Here is a 25,086-nt window from a genome sequence, read left to right as displayed (position 1 = left end):
AGGGGCATTCATTTTGTTATAAAGTAATTGCACCATACAACAGCATGTCAAGAGTGAATATTACATCACTACAGCATTTCTGCATTACATTTAGTTTTCTTAAGGACTGCCAATAATAAACTGCAATCATTTTTAAACATCATGAGTTAGGTTAGATGATCATATGATAACCTCTAGCTCACGTGCTTTCTGCCTACTCATTTTCATGTTTGTACAAGACATAGGTTGAATCAGTCTCCAAGTCTGGTTTGAGGGAAGCCACTTTTTTTTTTTACATTACTCAAGTAGGAGTGTGCAAAGCCCGAGGCTCCACTTCCAGTTCTCCAAACCATGGAAGATTCTCCGACTTCACTCACAGAATGTATAGAAATTTCATTCTGAATTCTGTGATGCCAACATTTATCCTTATTTGAATAGATAGAAATTAACGTCACACAAATTACATGTCCCAATGTTCAGTAGTACAAAACTGCCTCCTTTCTTGCTCCGCTTCTGTTCTTAAACTGCACTCATTTGCTATATTACTCAGATTCTTCAGCTGTGCCGCAACAAGTCCTAAACACACCCTGTGTAAAGTTCACTTCATTCCCATACATGTCTTCTTTAATTCTTGACTAAGAATATACTCACTGGAATTCCTCTTCCTTGATATTCCAAAAGGTCCTCTTCAGAGACAGACATGGGAACAACGAAGTATGCTGGCAACCTGAAAACATTAATTAAAAGTCAACAGCAATTTGCACTTATGATGTGGAACACCACGGGAACTGTACAGTTTTTTAAAAGTTCTCAAAATAGGAACCAGAGGCAAACAATATTTGGAGGGCACCATGTTGCACACTCCACTACAGAGTTTGTATCCAGAGACAAGCTATCTAATAGCTCTCCCCATTCCTCCAGGTGATACACCCCCTGTATGTATGTCGTCCCTTAAAACGACATGCTCCAGCTTGCCTCCTAGGTTTCTAGCATTAGAATATAAACATTTATACACATTCTCTCCCCAAATGTCACCTGCACTTAAGGAACTTTGGTCTATATAAATTGCTATCACCTCTGCCTGCACTTCTAATGCCTACTGCAGTGATGGCGAACCTATGACACTCCCATTTGTTCTCCCGCTCCTCCTCACGCTACAGCTTGTCTCCGCTGTTAAAACCTGGATCCTTTTTTGTTGATGTTGTTGCTGCTGCTGCTAGCCAAAGATTGGTTTTTTAACCCTTTCTGTGCTGTTTTTTCTGGTGCTTTGGCAGACGATGATTGGGTGTAACAGCGTTAATTTTTTAAACCTGTTCTGTGCTGGGTTTTTTGGCGCTTTGGCAGGCTATGTCGGTGCTGCGTGTTAGTTCCAGCAAAGGTATTATTCGTCATTTATTTCTGTTCTCTTCCCCCCCCCCCAAAAAAGTGCAGCAGCTTTGGGGCACCCCCAAAAAAACCTCCAAAACTTTGGTCAGCAGCTCCCCCCAAAAAGCTCAACAACTCTGGGCACTTTGTGATAAATAAGAGTTTTTTGGTTTGGTTTGGTTAAATAATTAGTTTTTTGTTTATTAAATACAGTTATATATTACAATTATACAGTTTTGTTATTTAAACTATAAATATCATGAAATTATGGGTTTTTTCTTGAAGTGACACCACCTGAGTTATGCTCAGTTTTTTTGGCGAATTTTGACACACCAAGCTCAAACGGTTGCCCATCACTGGCCTACTGCAACCACTCTCCCTACTGGACCAACATTCTCATCCCCGAGATTTAAGCTGAACCTGACGCTCCTCAACTCCCTTTTCATTTTCCTACATGAATCAGTTTACAATCTATTCTGCCACCGTTTTTATTTTAGGTACCAACCAGTCTGGTTCCATTCTGACTCAAGCAGATTATCAGCCCTTTTGTGCATGTCTAGCCTGTCCAAAACATCCCTCGGTCCAAACACTTCCTACAAACACTATTGCCTAATCCACATATTGAGGGCACTTAGCTATGTTTGTCTTGCTAGCCCTGTGGATGGAATAAGTAGCTTTTTTAAAAAAGCTATCTTGCAGGTTCTAGCTTTCAAGCTCCTACCTAGAAACCCGAGTTTTGCTTCTAGGACTGCATAACTACATTGCTAACTAGGCATGATGGATAACAGCAACAACCAGGGGAAAGGAAGACATAACATCTTACAAGGACAGGAAGAAACACCACAGACAGAATAATTGCTACACACAGGAAGAACAAGGATATAGTTTGCGTTTCTCACTTGTGGTTTTATAAATCATTTAACGTGTCAACACAAATAGAAGTTATTAATATTGCAATTGTTGTATAAGGATCATTTTGACCAGAATGTAATAGAAATTAATAAGATTTTGGAACGCAGAAATAAAGCAAATAAGCCATCAATTCTAGCACATGGGGGGCACCTTATCTAAATTATATAATTCAGTATTTGAACTATTTGTATTAATAATTGTATTATAAATTGGTATTGTTATAATGAGGCTATTATTGGATTGAAATTGAAAACTATAAAAGTTATCATAAAAAGGGAAATGCTATATTTATGGGAACCTTTGTTTGAATAACCTAATCATTGTTAACAACTGCAAACACCTTAAGAGAATAATAAATTCCCAAAGCTTGCTATTCAAATTAATCTGTTCACAGCGTTAGAGAACAGAAATAAAAGAAACCAGTTTACATTTGTTAATTTGTTCAATAGCAATAGTATATGAGCTATACTTACTTTTTAGAAACACTGTAGTTTTCATTGTCACTCACTGCTTTGAATTTCAGGTTTCCTTTGGTCCGTTCCAGTTCCTGACGCCAGTCTTTAATTGAATCAAACATCACCGTTTGATCCTTTTTTTCTGTAAAAATATAATTTGTTAGTTCTAACCAATCTAACATAAAAACTTACATTTGGGGTGTTTTTAGCAAGAAACTAGAAAGTTTACCTACAGGACTGGCTGAATTTAGTTTTATGATTTCAATGGAGAAATTAGCATTTCAGCATATTTACACAAAGCTATTGATTTGACCTAGAGACTACACCCGTAACCCAAAGCGAGAAACTTTCACACAAACTTGGCAGTTTAAAATGAAATTGCTATTTCAACCCTTTTCCCTCTTTGAATTGCTTTCAATATCCTCAAACTGCTTTTTGAACTCAGGTAAGCTTCAGGAATAGCTTGGAGTGCCACAAAAGAGGCATCCTAGAAAGGAAACTGCCAAAAATTCAGGTGCAAATGTGCACATTTGCAACACGGTCTGTAAAAGCATCACAAGCAGGAATTCAAGTTTAAAAATGAAGGATTTTAAGCACATACAGAATATGCTATTTAAAGCAGTAGTCTCAATTCAGACCAATACATCCACAACACAGATCTAATTAGCTGGTTATAAACTTTTGATGAATTTCCATAAAGAGCAGTGGAAGTACAAAATACAGCGTCAAACAATTCTAAGTGCAGCTGTAAGTACATCAATGCCAGTTATGAGAAATAATCAAGCACACGTTGAAAAATTGCACTATACCAAGACAGTCTAGCGATAAGAATTATATGCAAACACATGGCTATCGGATGTCAAACACTAGCATACCAGCAGTCTGGGAAGTGACCGCATAACTGTATCTCATTGTTTCACATCCAACTTTTTCCTACACCCAAATAATCCCAATGTGGGATAGAGTATATATATATATAGTTTCATTCATGAAGTGCAAGGTGTTTATTTTGCCATAAACACACCAATGAGGGAGCTACTTTGCCTTCACACAGTGGGACACTAGCAATATTAATGAAGACCAATCATAGGCATACTCAAATCATGCAGGAAATATTTCTACGAAAAGGGAGAAGCTGCCCTTAGAATACCAACCGATTAAAAAAATTTCTCCTTCCTTCTCATTCACAATGTTTCTACAGACAGGGTGTATATACCAAGGGGCCCACTGGATTAAAATATTGCTAGAGCTTAGCCAAAATGCGGAGGGGGAAGCATTTAACGGGTAGCTGCACATCACCATAAATAACTTTGTTTTGTCATTTTGGGAGTGGTCTGAAAAACAGGCTAAGAGATTCACCTATTCATAGCCAGGAAGCACTGCCCTTTCTGCTTCAACTTTGTGACAATATCATGGAACCCACTCTGGCTAGGAAGAAAACTGGCACTAGAGCTACAGCTTAATACAGAATGTTTTCAAGGTAAATTAAGGCAGGTATGGGGTATGTTTTCAATTCCAATATAGTCATTCTTCAGTCTTGGAAAAAAACTGTGGGCAAAGACTTAACATAGTGCCAAGTTATCATATAGGCAGAATAATGTTTTGGTATAGTTTTCACTTGTGTTGCAGTTACATACAACTTAAGGCAGCGTTTCTCAACCGGTGTTCCGCGGCACACTACTGTGCCGCGAAACACTGGCTGGTGTGCCGCGACGAGAAGGGCGATTTGCACTGTCACGTCGCTGACCCGCCGGAAAGGAAGCCGGCCGGGTCACGACGCGAGGCGAGCGCCCGCGTCGTAACCCGGCCAGCTTCCTTTCCGGCGGGTCAGAGCTGTTTATTGGCGGCCGCCAGGCACGTGACAATGCAAATCGCCCTCCTGGGGAGGAGGAGGCAGGCGGGGAAGGCTGCACAGGGCTTCCCTTCGCCGGGCCAGAGCGGCGGCGGCTGCCTGGGGCGGCTGGGAGGGAGGCGACGGCAGCTGCGCACCCGTGTCTGCCCGCCTGGGGTCTGTCCCCGCTCGCTCCGCAGGCTCTGCGCCTGGTGGGTCCACCTGGCTACCGCGCAGCAGTTCTTCAGCGGCATGCTTTACCGGTACGTCTCCCCTCCAAACTAAACTTAATATAGGGCGGCACAGAGTTGGTGTGCCGCGGGATTTTTTTTCATAGAAAAGTGTGCCGTGGCCCAAAAAAGGTTGAGAAACACTGACTTAAGGAGTACAGAGTCCAAATGGATGCCCTAGCACCTTCCTGGATTTTACCTAAAGGTGTTTGGATATGAAATTGAAGAAGATCTTTGTTGCCATTTATCTTTATCCCATGGTTAGTCTCATCTCAATACTGCTTCTACCATTTGATTAACTAACTCTCTCTCTCTCTCTCTCTCTCTCTCCCTCTCCATTTATATCATTTCAACAGCTAGAAGTAGCAGAAAAGTTTTACACAGTTATTAGGGCTAAACACAGCTGCTTTTAGTTTTATTTACCAGATAATAAATCATACTACTACTACTAATAATAATTTATTATTTGTACCCCGCCCATCTGGCTGGGCGGCAGAAAAGGAATCCAAGCATACAGAAATGAAGACTGCCGATTTCCTTCTCATGAGTTCAAAATACTTTGACAAAAATTCAGACATGCAGTCTTTCTAGCAAATCCTTTTTTCAGCAAGAGAGAATTCAGCACTAAGTGTGGAAGAGACATATACAGACATCCACTCAAGTTCCTCTCTTTGATTCCATACAGATTGGAATTTTATCACATCTCATGATTCATACTAAAATCACTTACTACTTAGATGACCAAGCTATTGCCATTGAAATAAATGGGAAATGATACCACCAAACACCTAAACAAGTTGGGGGTGGTTTTATACCCATTAACTTCTCAAATTTAGTAAGGAAAATAATTTGACATTTGCCAGTATCATAAATTCCACTTCTGCATGAGTAGTTATACCACCTGAAGAACAAACCTGCTTCAACAGATAATCCCCAATTATACTGAGAACCAAACCAAGTTCTGAAACCAATTACTATGAATTATGCTTACCTGCCTTACTTGGTGCAGCTGTTGCATAAGAGAACAGAAATAAGCGTTTAAATAGCTTAGGAGTCTGTGCTTGATGAACTATGCCACTGACGATCTAAGAAAGGATCAACAAATCAACACATTTATAAACCAAAACAAGGATTACCCAGAAAGGAAGGCTGGTCGCTTACCAAGAAGTTTCATCCTTGTTTGGGGCAAATGAGGCATCCAGAAAAAAATGAGTTAAACCCCACTACTACTCAGGAAGGCAAGGAACATGCTACTAGCTCTAACCTTTCTGTCTTTGAGGCAAAGGAAGCATCCAGAAAGGAATGGAGTGTGTTTAAGTTACCCTGATCCTAGGAAGAGAGAACAGACTGGCTTGTCAGATCAAGACGAAGGCAGAACATGCTGAAGCAACCATCTGACAAAGGATACCACTTTGGAAGGTGAAGAAATGGTGAAGAAATGGGAGTGAAGGATACCAAGAGGGAATCTGAGTATCAGAGTGACTGCATATGTTTTATGTATTTTCTTAAAGTCTAGCTTATGCCTTGTCCCGAGCTGATGGAAGGACAAATTAACCTTCAAGATGAAAACTGGCCTGTGCCCAGGGTGACCCTATTCTTATGGGAAATGTTTAGATAGCTTTTTACTGACAAGGCTCCCAGTTTGGAGAACCTGCAGACACTTTAGGACTAAAATTAATACTTAAGGTTACAATGCTGAGCTCCAAGTGGTTGAAAAGAGACTCTGTTGGGTGAAGGCAAAAAAACAAACAAACCGGGGATAAGCCTAAAGAACAGGATATAGCACAAAGGGCCAGGGACCCTTCCTTCCGCTCACAAGCCAGATTTGACCAAGATTCCCCATTTCACCCGCCAGACCATTTCCCTCAAACCACATTGATCTGCCCTACACCTGGCGTCATATGAAACATTAGGTATGGTGCAGGAAAAGATGTGTCCAGTAAAACAGCATGAAAGCAAAACATTAACAACCCCACACATCAGCTGGTGGCAGGGAACTTCAATCCTCTTTGGCTTGACTTTGCATGCATATTCCCTATAGGCAACTTGCTTGCACAGCTAATCCCTGCAGAAAGCAGGATAGAATTTAGGGTGGTTAATCCTGCTTAGTTACTACCTCCCCCTACTTCCATGGGCCAACGTTGACAGTTGAGTGGAACCACCCACTTGTCAATCGCCCTATGTCATTATGACAATGACTGACAGGAGGGCATGAGAGATTTTTAAAAGGCCAAGTCACATGTTCTTCACATTCCTGGATAACAAGAGGTCCTTTCTAGATGTATCCTTTGTTCCAAACAGAGGAAAGTTGCGAGAAGTTAAATGTTCAAGACTCCCACACATTTTCAAGCTATATTAAGGTCACTTTTTAAACTTAAAGGCGGTGCAGTCTAAAACCTTATACTACTGCAATGAGTATGAACAACTCCCTGTAAGGGACAAACTCCAGAAACAATGTACCAAATGTACTACCGGTATATGATGTGACATAGGCCAAGGCTATATAATCTTGGATGAGTGGACAGATGAAGTCTATCAATTTGTGTGTCATTACTAAGTGTATACACTTCTGCAATTTTCAGCACTAGATGTAAAAAGGACTTACGGTAAGTAATTCTAGCTTCTGCACTCAATGTATAAACAGAGCAACAGCCAAACTATGACTTTGCCACTGAGGAAGTGCTGCATGCATGGACACTAACTCTTTTCCATTCTATTTCCTGGTTTGCCGGAAGGCCATCCAAATCAAGCAAGCTATGTTCACCATGAACCAGGAGCTGGGGGAAGGAACTGGAGCAAGCCTGCAACTCTTTATCCTGACACCTGAACAATGGCTAGGCTGCGATGTTAAGGCAGTTCAGACAAACCGAAGGAAAGAAGCTTCACTATTACGTAGACTGCACTTTTAATGTTACTGTACATATTATGCTGTACATGCTGTTTTCCTGTGATTTCCAAATCCTCAGTGGCAATTCTGAAGTAATAAGTTTTTAAGTTTTAAGGAGTGACTAATTTGGGATGCTCCCACTTTCTCTAAATGTGTCAATTTTTCATTCAAATACATGAAAGAAGCTTACTGCCGCCATTAGAAACAAGACTGCCTGTATGTCCACACATAGAGCATCTGTCAGTGTGTGATGAATGTATCAATGCTGGATTGGTATAAAAGCACTAGCTGAATATTCCTTTTACTGTTTTTCTTTATATTTACCTATTTCTTTTAATAGTAGTATTTTAATATTTCTATTTATTTTTGGCTGCAAGAGGATAATATCTTTGAGCAATTCCAGCCACTGGGTTGGTTCATACATCACATTAAACTGTAGTTGAACATGAAGAGTTATCTGTGTTCCTTTCCCCAATTCTCTTGTGCCACTCGAAAACAAGCCAGAATCTGTCTTGTTCCAACATCTGAATCCAGATTAATGCTTTTCTTTATTACAAACCATCTACAAGCAGTACATGGGTACCATGGGTACTGCTCATGGTTTGAAAACTACACACATGGTTTGAAAACTACACTCTGACTTGCTTCCAGGTTTAATGAAAGCAACAGGAGAGAAATTTTTCAGAACGATGTACCAAGATGCTGCACATCCACATTAAAACTTTGTAAATGCCTGACGGAAAAACCTTAGTCACTCTATTCATGAAAGTTTTGTCATAGCTACTCCCAAAAGTTTTTGTTCTAAAGAAAGGGAATTGAGGCTACAGTTACCCGTTTTACTTCTTCCTCCTTGGTGTAGTGCAAGCAGAAGTGAAACACTCTGAGATCTTTGCAGTAGATTATCATCGTTTCTGGGTATCGTCTCAGTTGACCATTCAGCGGTTTCTTTTTATCATCATAAGCTTTAAAGGGGGGGGATAGTTTTAGAACAGGGAACAAGGAAATCTACCCCTTCTCTATTGTGAACAATTCTATCAATAATTCTAGATTAGTGACCATCACAGGAGCTGAAAAGAAACACACATTCATCCTGATATAAGGAATGGGAAACTATCTTGCCAACGAGGCTATTGGAGAGTTAAATATGTTGGAATACATGCTTCATAGCAAGCGATATTGACACATTGCATAAGATTTACAAATTAAAACTCAAACAAGTAGCACCAAAACTGAACTTTAGATTAGGATCACCAAGTGAAACAAGTTGTTTAGTTGACACCAAATAGTCACAAGAAGTTGTCAGCCTACCTCCATAAAGCTGGTCCACACACTGAAGAGTGATGTCATTTTCCCCAATGATTTTATTATTAAATTGTGATTCCTGAAAAAAGAAAAATGTTTTGTGTGTTCCTTAACAGGCACAAGCATTTTCATTTACTCTGTATTTTAAGTATAAAGACTGGAAGACTAGGGTTCACTCTCAACCATGAAGCTCAGTGTGTGACCTTGAGGCAGTCACTATCACTCAGTCTAATCAACTCACTTGTGGCTACGAGTTTTGAAGTTTCTTTTTCCAATTTCCAAAGCCTCAGTCTTCGGAGAGCGCCAACAACCCTCCATTACTCCCCACTGATGCTTAAAAATCCCTAATTTTAATGTCACATCCCTGTCAATTACAATCTAATCTTACCTAAAAACAAATCATTTTACTACAGAGACTGCTTTGACATCGCTACAGATTTGAAGCTGTGAATAACTTGATGGTTCACCAGCAACTTGTCCATCCTAGAAGAACTAGATACACATTTAATATTTGAAGGCAATTGTTAAGCCTCATTTTTACCTCCAGTATTCTAAAAGCTACATGTTTAGGGAAACCACTACCTTAAGACTGCAACCTAAATGGGCCAGAGTGGTGTTTTGCAAAATATTCAAATATAGCATGCAAAGCCAGGCAGCCTGCCATCCCTGGCCACTGTTGGATGAAGCAAAATATCTACCCCCGTCTCATTTCAGGTTTCTCTAATTCTGAGGAATTGCTTTGGGCATCTCTGGAGAACAACCTTTGCTAGGAGAAGAGCATTACTCTTGATCCTCTTGGACATCTCAGTGGCTTTCAATATCAGCCGCTACAGTATCCTCCTGGACTGCCTTGCAAGATTAAGGGCACCCTTTGTAATGGTTCTGCTTAGTGGAAGGTAGGCTTGAGAAGGTGGTACCTTCTCAAGCAAGTTATTCTGTAGGATTCCTTGGGATTCAATATTTTTCCCCGTGGTATTTGGCATTTACATTAAACTGCTGAGAGAGGTTGTCAGGTGATAGAGTAAGTCAACATATTCCAATTACAGCATGCTCCATTTCTCGTTTTCAGTAAACCAAGGTAAAGTCCATGAACCTGTGCCTGCAATCAGTGATCGACTGAATGAGAGTGAGAATGCTTAAACTGTTTTATATGGATTATGAATTAATTTTTAGCAGCTCAACAGACTATGGATGCAACTCATTCTGGATCTGATCACCCTTCCTTATTAGGTCAGATTTGTCTTGGGGCACTGCTCAAATCAACTTTATTCCTGGATTCTCAGGTTGCAGCTTTATCCCAGAGTGTCCTTATCAGTTCAACTAGTGCATCAACTACTGGAAACTAGAGATCTGGCTACTATCATTCTTCCTTCAACAGTTTCTAGACTGGACTCTAAATGCACTCTATAGCAGCCTGCCACCATATAATGAAGAGGATACACTCACAAAGATAACAAGGTTAACTTAGATTTCTTACATCATCCTCCAAAGCAGATTCTTCACCAAGGAATGAAATCTTGAAATTTGTGCATATAAGTTTCCCATAGGTGCCACGGTTTGATCCATCATTTTGTGTGTACTTCAAAACCTTATTTGCCTCACAAAGCAGCAGTTCACCTGATGGAAATCAACATGCTTCTTAGCACAGTGCAGTGAACTACTCAGGTTCTTTAATGCAAAGCTTCTCTAACAAATTACAAATGAAGTTGTCACATGTAACTTCACTGCAGGAAAGAGTACTTGAAGAATTACAGAGGCGAAATATTTAAATCAACGACTGCTGTTGAGTATTATTGGTCTAAATTACAGAGCTCCTAGTGTTCATTAAATCCACTTTCAATATTCTAAGTATGCTCTGTTTTACATGGCTAGGAAATGCAAGTTACCTGCAATGCAGAAACAGAAGGAAGGATGCTAAAGCCCATTAACACCTGGAGCCTTTAAAGCAAGCTTGTTCTACATATAGCCATTTCTCACTACCTTCCCATACTCATTTACCTGTAGCCCTCCAGATGAGGAACATGTGATTCTCCAGATATTAACTGATTTCAATCATCTCTGACCACAGGGTGCTGGGAGTTGTAGTCCTGTAACTTCTGGAGGCCCATATCTAGGTACCCTTAGCTGAATGGCAAGGCAGAGTCTTCAACTTCCTTCACATTCGGGACCCACCTTTAACCCCACTAAATTTTTTAACTCACAAGGGTGGCCAGGTGCCAGAAAACAGGGTTCCTAAACCTAATAGCTCCACAGAAGGGAATATTGGCAGATGCAGCTCACCATACAGGAGTAAGACAGTAGTCTTCATTCTATACACCTCTTAGAGATAAAGTTGCTATTCCTTCTTCCCCACCCTTGTTTACTTTCTCCTAAATTATCAAAGAAAGTAGCAATTGTGCTCAGATGCTGCAATCAATTCCTATAGCAGCCATGTGGGGGTTCTTTTGGACATTGCAGTAATGTGGTGACCATGTGCAATAACCTTCCAGCACACACAAGGCCTCCACATTCCCTCACACCATTTTCTCTCTTCTGAAGGAGGAAGGGAATAATCACAACCTTGAGAAGAACTTAAGAGATGACGAAGTGAGAAGGGTGTCACACTCATGCTTGTTGAACTATGAACTTTTCCAGGCTGAGAGCTGGAACCACACCTGCCTATCTCAGCCTTGAAAAGTATAGAGAAGTGAAAGTGCACAGTATGCTGCTCCTTCCCACTTTCTCAGTTCTATGAGCATTGGCTACTCAGGCGCTTGCTTCAATCCACGCCAAGCAGGGAGAAGGAAAAGCACCTTGTAAAAACACTGAAGACGACAGAAAAAAGTAAGTGGGAGTAGCAGCCAGACCCAATGCAAGGAGGTGGTGGGGAGGAGAGTGAAGCAACCCAAGAGAGAAAAATGAAAGGGTGGGTCGTATCTGTATTTTCTCAGATTGTGTGCACCTCTTCAGCTGAGTTTCTGCTCTCTATGGCTAGCTTCTCTCTCTCTCTCTCTCTGCTGCCAAAGAGAGACTTTGTCTTATATGAAACAAGTATGTTTGGTAATGGTCATGTCTACCATGGCAGTCATTTTATGATGGTGACCAAGGCACTTTCTCACAATTCCAAATATGTCCATTGGTCCAAAAATGGTGGCAACCTCTGTTGTAGACTACCAACCATTCTGCAAAGCTTCCAGACTGTTCTGTCTTGGCAACAGTTTGCATTGGCACAGGAGTTTTCTCAGCCACAAAGCTTTAAACTTTCCCAGCCCTGACATCATTCATCAAAGGCTCCTCTTAGTAGTAAAGTAAACATCAAGCCAGTCTTCCTCTCCCTTAAAAAAGGAAGGTGTTTGAGAGAGTGAGAGAGAGAGAGAGAGAGAGAGAGAGAGAGAGAGAGAGAGAGAGAGAGAGAGAGAGAGAGAGAGAGAACTGCTATGAACCTAATAGTTACTGTCAACTTTCACCATCTGTTATAGAAATTGTTGAGGCATTCTACAAAACCAAAATGCAGTTGGACAAATCTTGACACATGTCCTTTATCTCAGGTCTTTTAGGCAGGTTATGCGTATAACATTGGTAAGATTCTACAGCATTGTCTATATGTTACCTGGCAACAAATTTGGCTCTACTTCCCTTCCTGTGGCTTCCCTCACATATATCTCCTAGAAGAAAAGACATTGCATTAGTCCAAATCAGAAGTAAAAAGCTCCGTTTCAAATGCTTTCCAGTAAATACTGTATTGCTTTAGGAGGGTTCAAAGTACCATATTGTTTGGCAAATAAAGTTATACTGTAACTAGAAATTAGTCAAGCAAGCAGCTAGTCCAGCAAAGGGTTCACAGATTTTCTTTACGTATATACATACACACAAACAAAAGAAAGCAACTGTGTAAGTTGCTATAAGATAAGAAAACTATTATTCTCTTGTTGATTGCCACTTAAACTATGCAGGAATTTGAGTTCCTATTTTGCCATACAAATAGCTGTTTAGTTTTTGTTGGGATATTCTAACTGAAACTGAAACTCTGGCCATCTAATATTGGCTGAAAGACAACTTGAATGTATGCCCCCATTTGGTTCCAAGACTGTAGAATTCAACGCAACACACTGTCCTCCTGCCCTTGTCCTAAGTTACACAAGCCACTCAAAAAGGAAGACTTACCACATTGCCTCTTCGCAACTCCTGGCTACACCTGCCATCTACAGAAATGTTGTACTTTGAGGGCTGAAATACATTGCTATTCACAATTAACAGTATCTTCACTTTTCTGGTTCAAACAGCAAAAGATGTTGTGATAGTTTATATCAACATATACATGTAACTGTTATTTTAGGATTTGCATCAGCTAGCCATCATTCTCTATTTTCCTAATGGCTTTTTTTAAAAAAACACCTAGCACTTTAATTAGTCTGCCCTTCACTTCTCCAGGGACAGTACCTATCTGTGCTTTCTCCTCCACTGGGGAAAACCAATCAGCTATGATCGCTTCCTTTCACATTAGTTTCATCATGGACCAATATTCCCAGCTGCTGCTTCACCAGTAACAAATAAACCAGGAGTGCCCAGATCTTGTTCCACAGCCTGTTTCAGCTAGGAGAATAATACAGTCGATGTTTGTTGCATAAACAAACTAGCGCCAAGATAAAAAAATTGCCGTTAACACTCAACAGTGTTCTTTACTTCCTAGCAAGTAAGGCAAATGTCAAGAACATAGCAGCTCCAGTATTTTATTTTTTGTAACATAGCTTTTATTCATTTTCATATTTGAACTGTTTGACATGGTTGCATTGAAATATATCTTTGTTTACATTAGTGCTTATGGCATACAACGATTACATAAATTTATTACAAAATAAAACTCACACACAACTTTAATATATTCATCCAAGTATACATATGCCAAAATTAGTACAGTTATGACAGATATGAAATGTATAGTAACGATTATTGCTTAGATTGCTGACTAAGTGAATGTATTTTGTATCAACAACAATTAGAAATTATAGGAAGCGGGAGAAGGAAAAAAATTAAATATGTACTTCATGAATGCCAGGCTGTGTTGCAAGCTATGGGCACTGTTCTACCATATTGTGTGTTATCAAAGTCACATCAGGTTGCATAAAATTTCATAGAATCTTAAGCGTTGGAAGGGACCCCAACCCCGTGCAATGCAAGAATCTCAGCTAAAGCATCCATGACAGATGGCCATCCAACCTCCGATTATAACCTGTTTCAAAACCTCCAAGGTTTGGCCTCTTGCTACTTTTAAATTTATGTCAGTTTGTTCAATAATGCCATTTGCCAAATTGCATTGTAGCATTGGCTCATAGTTGATTGTAATGATTTCCATGTCCTGGCAATAGTTATTCTTACAGCAGTTAATAGATGTGCTATACAAATATTATGACTAAATACTGGAAGCTTTTCCTAGCTATTGGAATTTATAATCTTTTTGAGAAAGTTTCCTGAAGTTGTTGGGGGGTATGAAATAAGATTAGTTTCATTTTTAATAGCTCCAGCAATAAGGACAACTGCATTCCCAATTGCTTCCTTAAAGGAAGCAAAAAAATAATCTAATGAATAATCTAAAATTTCAGCTAATATACTGCCTCAATATTAGTTGCTTAAGCAAAAGGAGGGGAAAACACAACGATCTAAAGCCACTGACTTAATGACCTACTTGAGCCTCTCCCAAAAGTACTTGGCTGGCTTCTCTTTCAGAAACATGATGCATGATAACATTGGTCCAAGCTGGACTCATGTCCTTATTGCTAGTGGCAATCCATTATAGTGTGACCCATTTCTAGTATCTTACCTAAAAGAGAAGGTAAGTATTGATTTTCCACCAGCAATTCACCTTGTTTTACTAAGATGAAAACTATCTTGATAGTTTTTAAGATACTGGAAAATAGCCAACATTAACATCAGTCTACTGTTGAACCTAAAACAGTAGACTGATGTGGAAAATCTTGTTTCCTTCTTGGCCAAGTGCAACACTTTTCTACTTCACAGAAAATCTGCAAATTAGCTTGTACTAGGAAATGCCCATACTGGTCAAGATAAATAAAAATAAAGTAGGGAAGGGCAAGGAACTAGGATGTTACAACCCTTAAATATGATTTCTCATTTACCTTCCGAAATCATGGGGCTATTAGTCAGAATACTGCCTATATAGCTAATATATTTAATATTTCGGAAACTGTTTTCCTGATTATTTGGTTTAATGGTTCTGCAGTACAGTATTCAAAGCTTCTTGCCAAATTCCAAGTCTCACACAGACCAAGGACATCAGCATCACGTGCACTAAGCAGCAAGTTGGCACAATAACAATAAACGTCACTAAATGAACAGATAGCTTCTGGTTGTTTGTGGAGATCTAGAACACCTTATCTGTCTGGATGTAAAGTGGTGAAGGTTAAATAGCCACTGAAACAGCACTCCCCACCTAAATATTTTGGCTGCCAAAGTCTCACTCAAATGTTATAGTAATCCCAGCTAAGCTCTGGGAGCAAAAAGTTGTGTAGGGTCAGAGTATTATTTCATGCTTGAAGAGCTGTAGCTGTACCAGAAAAGTATAGCTAGAAGTTTACTAGTGTCAATTTATGCATGTCATGTTAAAACAGGACTTGAGTAATTTAACTGAACAGCCTAAGCTCAAGAACGGGGCAAAAATATTTTAGACACTCTTTAGGCATGAAAGGTAGCATGAAAATTAAACAAAAGATTTAAGTGTTTTCAAATCGCATAACCCGGTAAAAGGTGCATTGGTAAAAGCTTCAAAGAAAAACAGGATGCAGGTTGCTAAGCTTGAAGTGATTCAGAGTTGGAAAGCTGAAACAATTAAGTTGCACAGTATTGAGATGTGCAGCTGCATAAAGAGCGAGTGCAGTCTCTAGATGTTCTTAAGTCAGCTTTGCACACTGGAGTTATTCATCCCAATAGTCAGGAGCTGGTTAAAAAACAGCCAAGGTAACAAAAAGACAAGGACTTTGAATGCATATTCTATTAGACAACATAATATTTGATCAGATAACTGTAATCCGTTTTTGGAAGTGCATAAATTCTTTAAATATATAAATATACACCTGGATTCCAAGTTCCCTTTTCTGAAAACAGCTGCTATTCCAAGTGCATTTAACAAGTGGCTAGCAAATCCAATTTACACATCTTCTGGGCTGTACCGAACAGACTACAAGTAGAGGCAGAAAGAAATGTATTGCAGATTTAAAGGCTCACCATTTACCAATCCTTACGAAGATATACTGTTTAGGGAAGCTTTTAATGTTTAATAGATTATTGTATTTTAATATTCTGTTGGAAGTCGCCCAGAGTGGCTGGGGAAACCCAGCCAGATGGGCGGGGTATAAATAATAAAATTATTATTATTATTCTGCAGGGTTGTTGTAAAGTCTAATCTGCAGTATTAACTATATAGTGCAGGGCTGTTGTAAAGCACCCTCTCTTATACAAAGCTTCTTCAAACCAGTAATATAAAAGACTTTACATGCTTTGAAATATATAGTACTGTAGTAGGATTTTATTTTAAAGGGTTTCATTCTAATTAAGAAGAAAGTGAGAAGGAACAGAGCTCTTTGTGGCTACCTCTTGCAGAGTTATTTTGGTTGGGGTGGACTCACTGGTAACAAATCCCAAAGCTACTTTAAAATCTTGGATTTCTCCATTATTTTTATGGGCAGCTCTCACCTCTGCCCCTGGAAACATTTTAAAATAGCTTCAGTATGAAGCAGGAAGTGGCCTATGAAGTCAGATGTTTTCTTTATACTTCATAGCTAGAGTCTCTTCCTTCTTTTCCATGCACTAACTTCCATCTTCCTCCAACCTGGTTTTCTGTATTCCCTCCCCTCCTGCCCCCCAACAGCCAAGAAGCATTCTGTACTTACAGAATTTGCTTATTCCTTATTAGGATGCTTGGAGGATTCCTATCCTTAGAGTTTTTGCTGAGGATGCTTGCTTAGTTCTTCGGCAAACCTTGGAGTTGCCTGGAGTCTATGATTAACTCCCTGGGGGGTGGGGGGGATGCTACTGCTTTGTCTACATAAATATAGACATTCTCTTTGAAGATCATAAAAAAATACCATGACAGGCAGTACATGCTGGAGTCAATATTGTCCAGCATCATCAGCTTCTCTTTAACTGACAAGGAGGATCTACCATAACTGGTTTTTAAAACATTTTGGTACTCTGCAAACACACATACATACAGAGAGAGAGAGAGAGAGAGAGAGAGAAGAAAATGCTTGACATTATCCAAGCTGCAAAGCAGCAGGAAATCAGCCAAATATAGATGCAGCAAAGACTAAACTTCCATAGCAGTGAACTGTTTATTGTGGGAAAATGTGAGTGTTTACAGTTAGTAGTATCTACTCCTGGAGATGTGCAATTCCCTACACTTAGTTTATATTTTATAGATGAAATAACACTACTTCACAAGCAGCTGAGATTCAACACACAACACTAAGTTCAAAAACCACTGTACTTTTATCATAAGCTTAACCGGTCTTTCTGCAGATAGAATTATAAAACACCAGAAATGCAAAACTGATGAAACATATCCTTTCACCCACAATTTCACTCGGTTAATGCCAACCAGGTGTTTAACTAATAATGGAATCTATCTTGAATATGTAACCCTGGCTATCAGTAATCCCTGGTAATGTCATTGGTTTTGACCATGATTAATATTGGGGGAGCAAGAAGCTGTACTCTACAGGAGTGGAATCGTGTGATCCCATAGCACATCCATGTTTCCTTAGCCATAGTAATGAGACAGGCCAAGTTTATATCTGTCAGGGGATTGTTGTGGCTACTCTCGAGTAAAGATGCTCCAGTCCGGCCCGTCTTTTAAGGTTTTATTGTGCATACTATTTACAGTGCAGAGATAGTAGAAAACATGACCTCCTAGTCACTTGCAGAATCCAGCAATGGCGCCCTTCTGCTTCGGGGCCAGCATAATAGCTTGGGGACCCCAAAATGTCGCGCCCTAAACCTGTGTTTGGGCATGCACCTCAATTCGGGCGCTGGAAGCGGCTGCACTCCCTCTTCCAGTGTGGTGTAGTGGTTAAGAGCGGTAGACTCCTTATCTGGGGAACCGGGTTCACATCTCCGCTCCTCCACATGTATCTGCTGGGTGACCTTGGGCTAGTCACACTTCTCTGAAATCTCTCAGCCCCACCTACCTCACAGAGTGTCTGTTGTGGGGGAGGAAGGGAAAGGAGAATGTTAGCTGCTGTGAGACTCCCTTGGGTAGTGATAAAGCGGGATATCAAATCCAAACTCTTCATCATCATCATCATCATCATCATCATCATCATCATCTTCCACCTGTTGGCTTGGGCAGTGCAGGGGCTCTGATACATCACTGAGCCTTCCTTCCTCCACTAGTTGGCTGGGGCGGTGCAAGGGCTCTGATGCCTCACGGAGCCTTCCCTCAATTTCCGCTCCATTCCTCATGCCCCCCCTGACCCGCTGCTCCCACTCTCGCTGGGCGAAGTGCTGGTCAGGATGACCGGGGGGGGAGGCTCCCTGTAGGGAGTCCCCCTCACAATATCACAATATCCATACTACCCAACAAGTTATCCCTAACAAGACAATGAAATAATGAAGCTTAAACCCAACCAAGGGCATATTGCTTGCAGTGCTCCACAGTTAACTCCATTAGAAACTAACACAAAATGTGTCCTGACAAGAGTTGTCTGACAACATACTTATCCCAGGGATTTTCCCCAAGCACCACCTTGCTCCCATTTAATGAATGCAACTTAACCTTAGAATTTTCCCTGCAGTACCGTGTTTCTCATATTATAAGACATGTCTTATATTTATTTTTTCCTCAAAAAAACACACTATGGCTTATTTTCAAGGGATGTCTTATTTTTTTCCTCCTCCTCCTGCCACGGCCGGCATTGCTGCTGCGCCTATCACTATGTCTTATTTTCGGGGTATGACTTATATTCCTTGAATGCTTAAAAATCCTGCTATGGCTTATTTTATGGGTATGTCTTAAAATATGAGAAACAGGGTACATACAAAACTCAAAATCAAAGTTTTCCCCCAGGATAACTTGAGCTCATCTGAGGCTTAGGATATTTTTGTGCAAGTTATCTCTGAAGGACCTGACCCCCCCCCCAAAAAAGACAATATACTAGATACTAGAAATTTTATCCAAATTTGTTTCCTATTTAGTCTTTGTTCCAGTATAAATTAACATGGAGATAACTTTAAATCAACAAACCCAAACACCAAATTTTAGTACTGCTGCACAATGATAATTGTATTTTTATAACAATTATTTGGGATATTCAAATCATTTTAATGCCCTTCAGTCAAAGAAAGTAGAATGAAACTATAAACAAGTAGAACCAGTATGGAACTGGCCTGAAGGGCAAGTTCAAGTATCTGCTTTCATTACTTTGGCAAGTAAAGAAAGCATTGTTTCTGCTTTCTTCCCCCTGTCAAATTGGAAGCATGGCACCATTTCTTTTAAAAGTACCTTCTTACAAGATCTTCCATAACTGTAGACTCTGCAGTCATGCTGTTCAGAAGTCATGCTTCTTTACCGATGAAGCAAAGTTACCGTATTTCTGTTGAATAATTTACACCCTACTTTTCAATGTATTCCGGCAAGAAACAAGGGATATTTTCCTGAGCATTATTCAGCTTCAGCACCATATGGAACTTTACATATATTTATACTATAAATATAAGCATTTTGCCTGCACTGTTTTTACTGTTGCCTTTGCATGATTATAAATCTCATTCTTACACTTTACAAGTTGTCTGATTCTTTTTTAAGTAGGGTAATAAAGAGAGAACCAGCTTCATGGCTAGACTTGCTCAAAACAAGGTTTTACAGCTCAATTCCCACATGCTTCAATTTTGCTGCTAAGGATGGGACTTTTAAAACTCTTCAATCCATACATATGGCCTGGAGGGATAAATTGCAATTAATACTGTATAGCCTCTCCTACCTGTTAAAACCCACCTCATGCTTAACACTCTCTCATTCATCCAGAAAATGTGCAAATGCTTTCCTATGCACAGAATCAAACCAGTTGGCTCATTGGCTGCCTAATCAGGAAGCAGCAATATGCAAAAAATTCCAATTCTCCCTTCACAAAGGTAATCTAGAAGACATACAAGTCAAAGGCTTTCAGTTTCCACACATTGCACCTAAATTTATATCATATCCCTGCCATGAGCCTTTGAGCAAAAATATATAGTCTCTGTCTATGAAGAGATGGAAAATCCTACAGTGCACTTACATCAGCAGGTATTATCTGAAACCATCTATTCCCCTATTACTCTTTGATTTCATATGCTGTTGTTAATAGTTTGCTGCAGGATATGAACAGGAGATGTAGGGGATGTGAAGAGCGCCTCTTCCATCACAGCATTCCCACAAGACAAATTGCCCTCCAATACCCTGCCAAAGACAACCTTCTCTCCTCAATTCACTAAACTCCCTCAGCACACTTGTCTACCTAACGATAAGCTCCTCAGGCATTTAAAAGAAAGCAGGAAATGCCATATTTCAACACTCCACACTCACACCATTCTTCATTGGCTCTCTCATACACTTCCAAATATCAGCTTTTGGGGTTAGTGGGCATATTTGGGAACCTGAGAAATCCTCAAGGGCATTGCAACAACAGGAAGAGCATCTCCCTTAAAGAATGGGGGCGGGACTGGGACTTCTTTTGAATTTTAAAGCGTAACCACAGCGGGGAAGAGCACTGTAGCCAACAGAAGGCTTTTTTTCAAGCCAAGTTGTAGCATAGGTGACATTTTTGGCAGGAGGAACACCACTGGTTGAGGCATTAGCTTATTTTCTTCACACCTCCCTACCCCGCAAAAAAAAACCCAAAAACCTTTGTCACAATTAGGCTTGAAAAAATGCATACAAAGCTTCTTTCAAGCCTAATTGCAGCCAAAAAATTATGAGAGGGAGGCCACAGAATTACACCTGCCTTACACCTAGTGATTTGAGAGGAGAATATTCAGAAATCATATCCCTCTAACCACACCTACTTAGCTCCATCTCTGACCAGGCTACTGATTAAAAGGGGAAGGAGGGGAAAAGAGAAAGTTTTAATTAGGTTTTTTGTCCCACATGCAATCATACTTTAGCACTATCAAGAATGCAGTTATGCAGATAAATTTGATTTGTAATGGCAGAGGTCACCACAGGCAGAGAGCAGGTTTAACTCCCATCAGGTGCACACCTTTTCTATATACCTTCCCCTTATAGTAATTAATGACTGTTAACTCCTATTGGAAAAAGAAAAATGATATTTTTACAAATGATGGCAAAGCCTGGATGACTTCCTCTTGACAGTGGAATATAGAGCCCACTGAGTGTTTTGCCTTATACAAGGCTTCCTTCCCCACCTACTTTTGTCACAGCAACAGGTGCTTTACTGTAACTACAAATCAATATACAGTACTACACACATATAGCGGTCCTTTCCTCACAATGCTACTTTAGCCTGCACCCAACTCCAAGGAGCTTGGAGGGAGCAAGGCAGGAAACATTCCTTAAGGAACAAATGAAAGACTATCCCGTGCAGGCTTGAGTCAAACCACTTCACAAAAGTTATACTGTTCTGACATACCTTGGCAGCATTCAGAAAATACAAACTTAAAAATGAACTCATTACATCCCAAGTATATGAAGGCTCACATATTTTAAAACGAAGCATTACAGGGAGAAATTAGCCTCTCTGTATCAGCAAAGCAAAATTATTTGGACAGTAAAGTCACAACCCTTTAAGCAGCCTTACCTGGAAGTAGGTCCCAGTGAGCTCAGTGGAGCTTGATACTGAGTAAACATATAGCTAGGGAGGTCCTTACTTCGACCACAGTAGGAAAGCTGGTATCAAGCTAATGGTTAAATATGAAGCTTCAACGGGGCACATCACCAACTCAATGTATTTTTTTAACCCATTATAATTCAACGACTACACTTGTTTTTGTTGGAAACGCACCAACATGAGCATAGATATGAGCAAATGCCATCAAGACGTAAATAATTTCATGGTTTCAATGCTTTTAGTTTTGTGCAGTTAAAAAAATATCAAAACCCCCAGTAACTTATTATCAAAAGCTAAATTTATCCTTATTCTTCTCTTCCCGTTTTCTCCTCCTGCTGCTGTTACCTCCCCCCCCCCAATCAAGTAAGCTTTTAAGCTCCTGCGGCAGAGACTTTCACTGTGCGAAGCACCATACATGCTGACGCCAGACAAGCGACTATTTTTCCTCCTTGCACACTTGGTGACTGCTCCACCCTCCTCCCCTCAACGCAAAAGGGGGAGGGGGTTGTGAGAGAGTGAAAGTGCACCACTGACCCAACTTCACAAGTAGGCACACTAACCTACAAAAAGGAAAAAGCAATATATTGTTATCCTAAAAAGCGAAAGCCTCGCGGCGTCACGAAAACAAGGTTTATTATCATGGTTACACTTCTACGGAAGCCACGTCCTGCTAATAACGCCAAGGTCGCGGGCTCGATCCCCAAATGGGCCACGTGCCTATACCTGCGCTGTAGGGGGTTGGGCTAGATTAACCCTTGTGGGGGGAGGGGAACCCTTCCAACGCTATCGTTCTACGGCTGGTTTCTTTTTTTAAAAAAACTTCACTTGCGAGGACCAGATACTCCCCAAATAAAGCAGGGACCACCGACCCAACTTCGCAGCGCACTGAGGAAGCAACCCTTCTAAGAGACCTGAAGAATTAATCTTTCATGGGTTTCAAGACCCAAGTTTGTTTGAGAAACAAACTCTGGTCTACGCTTTTGTGGAATAAATAAGGTGGTCTACTAAAAATAATAATAACGGAAAACAAGCATTTGAAAATAGCCATAGTGTTATTAAAAGTGCACTTCTCAGGAGCAGACACTCCCAAGGGGTGTGTGTTTGCTTGTGTGTATGTATGTATGTATGTATGTATGTATGTATGTATACATATAGGTAGATAGCCCTGGAGGACCCCATTCCCACGCCGACCCACCTCGCCCCCTTCTCCCCCCGAGTCCCAACTTCCTCCTCGTCCCGCGCGCCGCCAGCCAGCCAGCCCCACCCGCCCTCCCTTCCTCTCAGACCAACCGCCTCGCCTGGTCCACACAATACCCGACCTACCTCCGGGCTGATGTAGGAGACGAAGGAGGGCTTGACCGGCCTGGCCCCCGCGCCGCCCCCCGCGCCCAGCATGTCTGGCCCCCGCGAACTCCCGGCGGCGGCGCTGCCAGGGCTCCGGCCGGTGCCGGCGGGCGGCGACTGCGGCGGCGTCGGCAGCTGCTCCCAGGAGGACTCCGCGTCTTCGTCGTTCTCCAGCGCCGCCCTGCTTCGTCTCACGTAGTTAATCCCTCCCATCGCAGCGAGCGGCAGGAGCCCAACAGTCCCGGCGGCGCACGTGAGCCTATACCCCACCCCCCGCCGCCCTATTAATGCACGAGCGCCTCCCAGCCATGCGCGCCGCCATTGGGCCGGCAGGAGGTCGATCCCAGGCAGAGGTCCCGCCTACTCGCCCGCCCTTTCTCGCTCGCTTTGCAGGGAATGGTCGTTCCCGTAAAAAGGGGTGGGGAAAAGTGTCGTGGGACCAATCGCAACATTTATTAGAATAATAATTTTTTAAAAAAATCCGAGGGCTGAACGACAGATAGGTTACCGTATCAACAAATGACTCACGGAACGGCTTAAATGGAGAGGTGATTTCCGCGTGTCCCGTCCCCCCCCCCCCGGTCTGGAACTCTGAGCGTTTGGCTGTATTAACTGTAGTGCTGTCGAATCCGAATCTTTAATTTAAGTTGCACGGTTTATAAAGTTGTGTGCAACGGTATAATATTTTCAGGAACACCCCCCCCCAAAAGCAGATGCAACGTGTTTGTTTTAAATTGTAATGGGAAATGTTAGGATCCTTCTGCCTTGCTCAGACTCAAACCATACTGGAATACTGTGACCAGTTCTGGGCGCTACAAATTATGAAGGATATTGACATGGTGGAACGTGTGCAGAGGAAGGCAGCCAAAATGATCGAGGGTCTGGAAACCAAGCCTTATGAGGAATGTTTGAAGGAGCTGGGCATGTTTAGCTTGGAAAAGAGGAGACTAAGAGAAGATATGATAGCCATCTTCTGATATCTGAAGGGCTGTCACATAGAGGATGGTGCAAACTTTAGTTGAGATTTCTGCATCGCAGGGGGTTGGACTAGATGACCCTCGTGGTAACTTCCAACTCTCCCTTTTCAGGCTGGCCAACCAATATCTATGGGAAGCCCATAATCATAATGTGAGCGCAAAAGCATTTTCGCCACTTGTGAAGCCCAGCAGGGGAGGTAGAACAGCCTTGTGTTGCTCTTCAGGGTGCAATAAGGATGCAAATCAAAGCAATATAAACAAAACCACACACACACCAACACCTACGTTCCTTTTTAATGATATCTATACTGCTCTTCCATACAAGTACTCCCAGGGTTGTTTGCAATAACTAATAAACACTTTACAATAATAAAAATTCACAACTTAACAGCTTTAAAAAAGCACAGCAGAAATTTTAGACAATAGGTTTAAATGCTGAGGAAATAATCATGTTCCCCCCACCCCACCCGGCTGCTATAAAGTGCCAGTTGAAAAAGTGATGTAAAGCACTCAGAAGGGGGCCTCCAAGATTTCAATGCTGTATGTGGGCAGGTTGATAATGGTAAATGCTCATTCAACCCCGGTTGTAAGGCTCTTGTGCTGCAACTGCCATCAGCTGAGTTTCCAGCTAGTATGGCCAATGATTATGGGAAATTGTAGTGCAACAATACCTCAAAGGTCAAAGTTTCTCCATCCCTAATCTAGTCAGTTAATGGTAAGTAAATCAATTCTGCTTGGAAACAGAAGCCTTCTAGCCCAGGTGAGATGTGTTTGCAACACCTGGTCCCAATTAATAGCTCAGCAGCTGATTAATTTTGAACTAATTGCCCCAGCTGTTTAGAAGGTTCTTTGGGAGACTTGCAGCTGTTTGGGAGTGGATAGGATGTGTAAGATGTTTTCTCTTTTAATTAGAAATAGATATTGAATGTCACCCTGTTGGCGAAGAGCCTTTGTAAAACAAATTATCAATTTGTGCAAAAGAACGAAAGTTT

At 41.1% G+C, this 25,086-nt stretch overlaps 1 protein-coding gene across 1 annotated transcript in view; it reads right to left on the bottom strand.

Moving 5' to 3' along the window:
• The window catches only part of MTMR12 (myotubularin related protein 12), a 39,601-nt gene extending 16,256 nt beyond the window's left edge, over nt 1-23,345 (bottom strand). Inside the window, exons 1-8 of the mRNA XM_035100356.2 lie at nt 23,097-23,345; nt 12,551-12,605; nt 10,439-10,578; nt 8,968-9,040; nt 8,491-8,621; nt 5,764-5,857; nt 2,730-2,853; nt 631-706 (exon numbers count right to left, since the gene is read on the bottom strand). Of these exons, the coding sequence (XP_034956247.2) occupies nt 631-706; nt 2,730-2,853; nt 5,764-5,857; nt 8,491-8,621; nt 8,968-9,040; nt 10,439-10,578; nt 12,551-12,605; nt 23,097-23,330 (927 nt within the window). The 5' untranslated portion in view covers nt 23,331-23,345. The remainder of the gene's footprint in view (nt 1-630; nt 707-2,729; nt 2,854-5,763; nt 5,858-8,490; nt 8,622-8,967; nt 9,041-10,438; nt 10,579-12,550; nt 12,606-23,096) is intronic.
• Between the last annotated feature and the right edge of the window lie 1,741 nt (nt 23,346-25,086).

Source organism: Zootoca vivipara, chromosome 11 (assembly GCF_963506605.1).
Source record: "Zootoca vivipara chromosome 11, rZooViv1.1, whole genome shotgun sequence".
NCBI lineage: Eukaryota > Metazoa > Chordata > Lepidosauria > Squamata > Lacertidae > Zootoca > Zootoca vivipara.
Note: the sequence above shows the minus strand (reverse complement) of the source record. Positions and strands in the feature narration are given on the sequence as shown.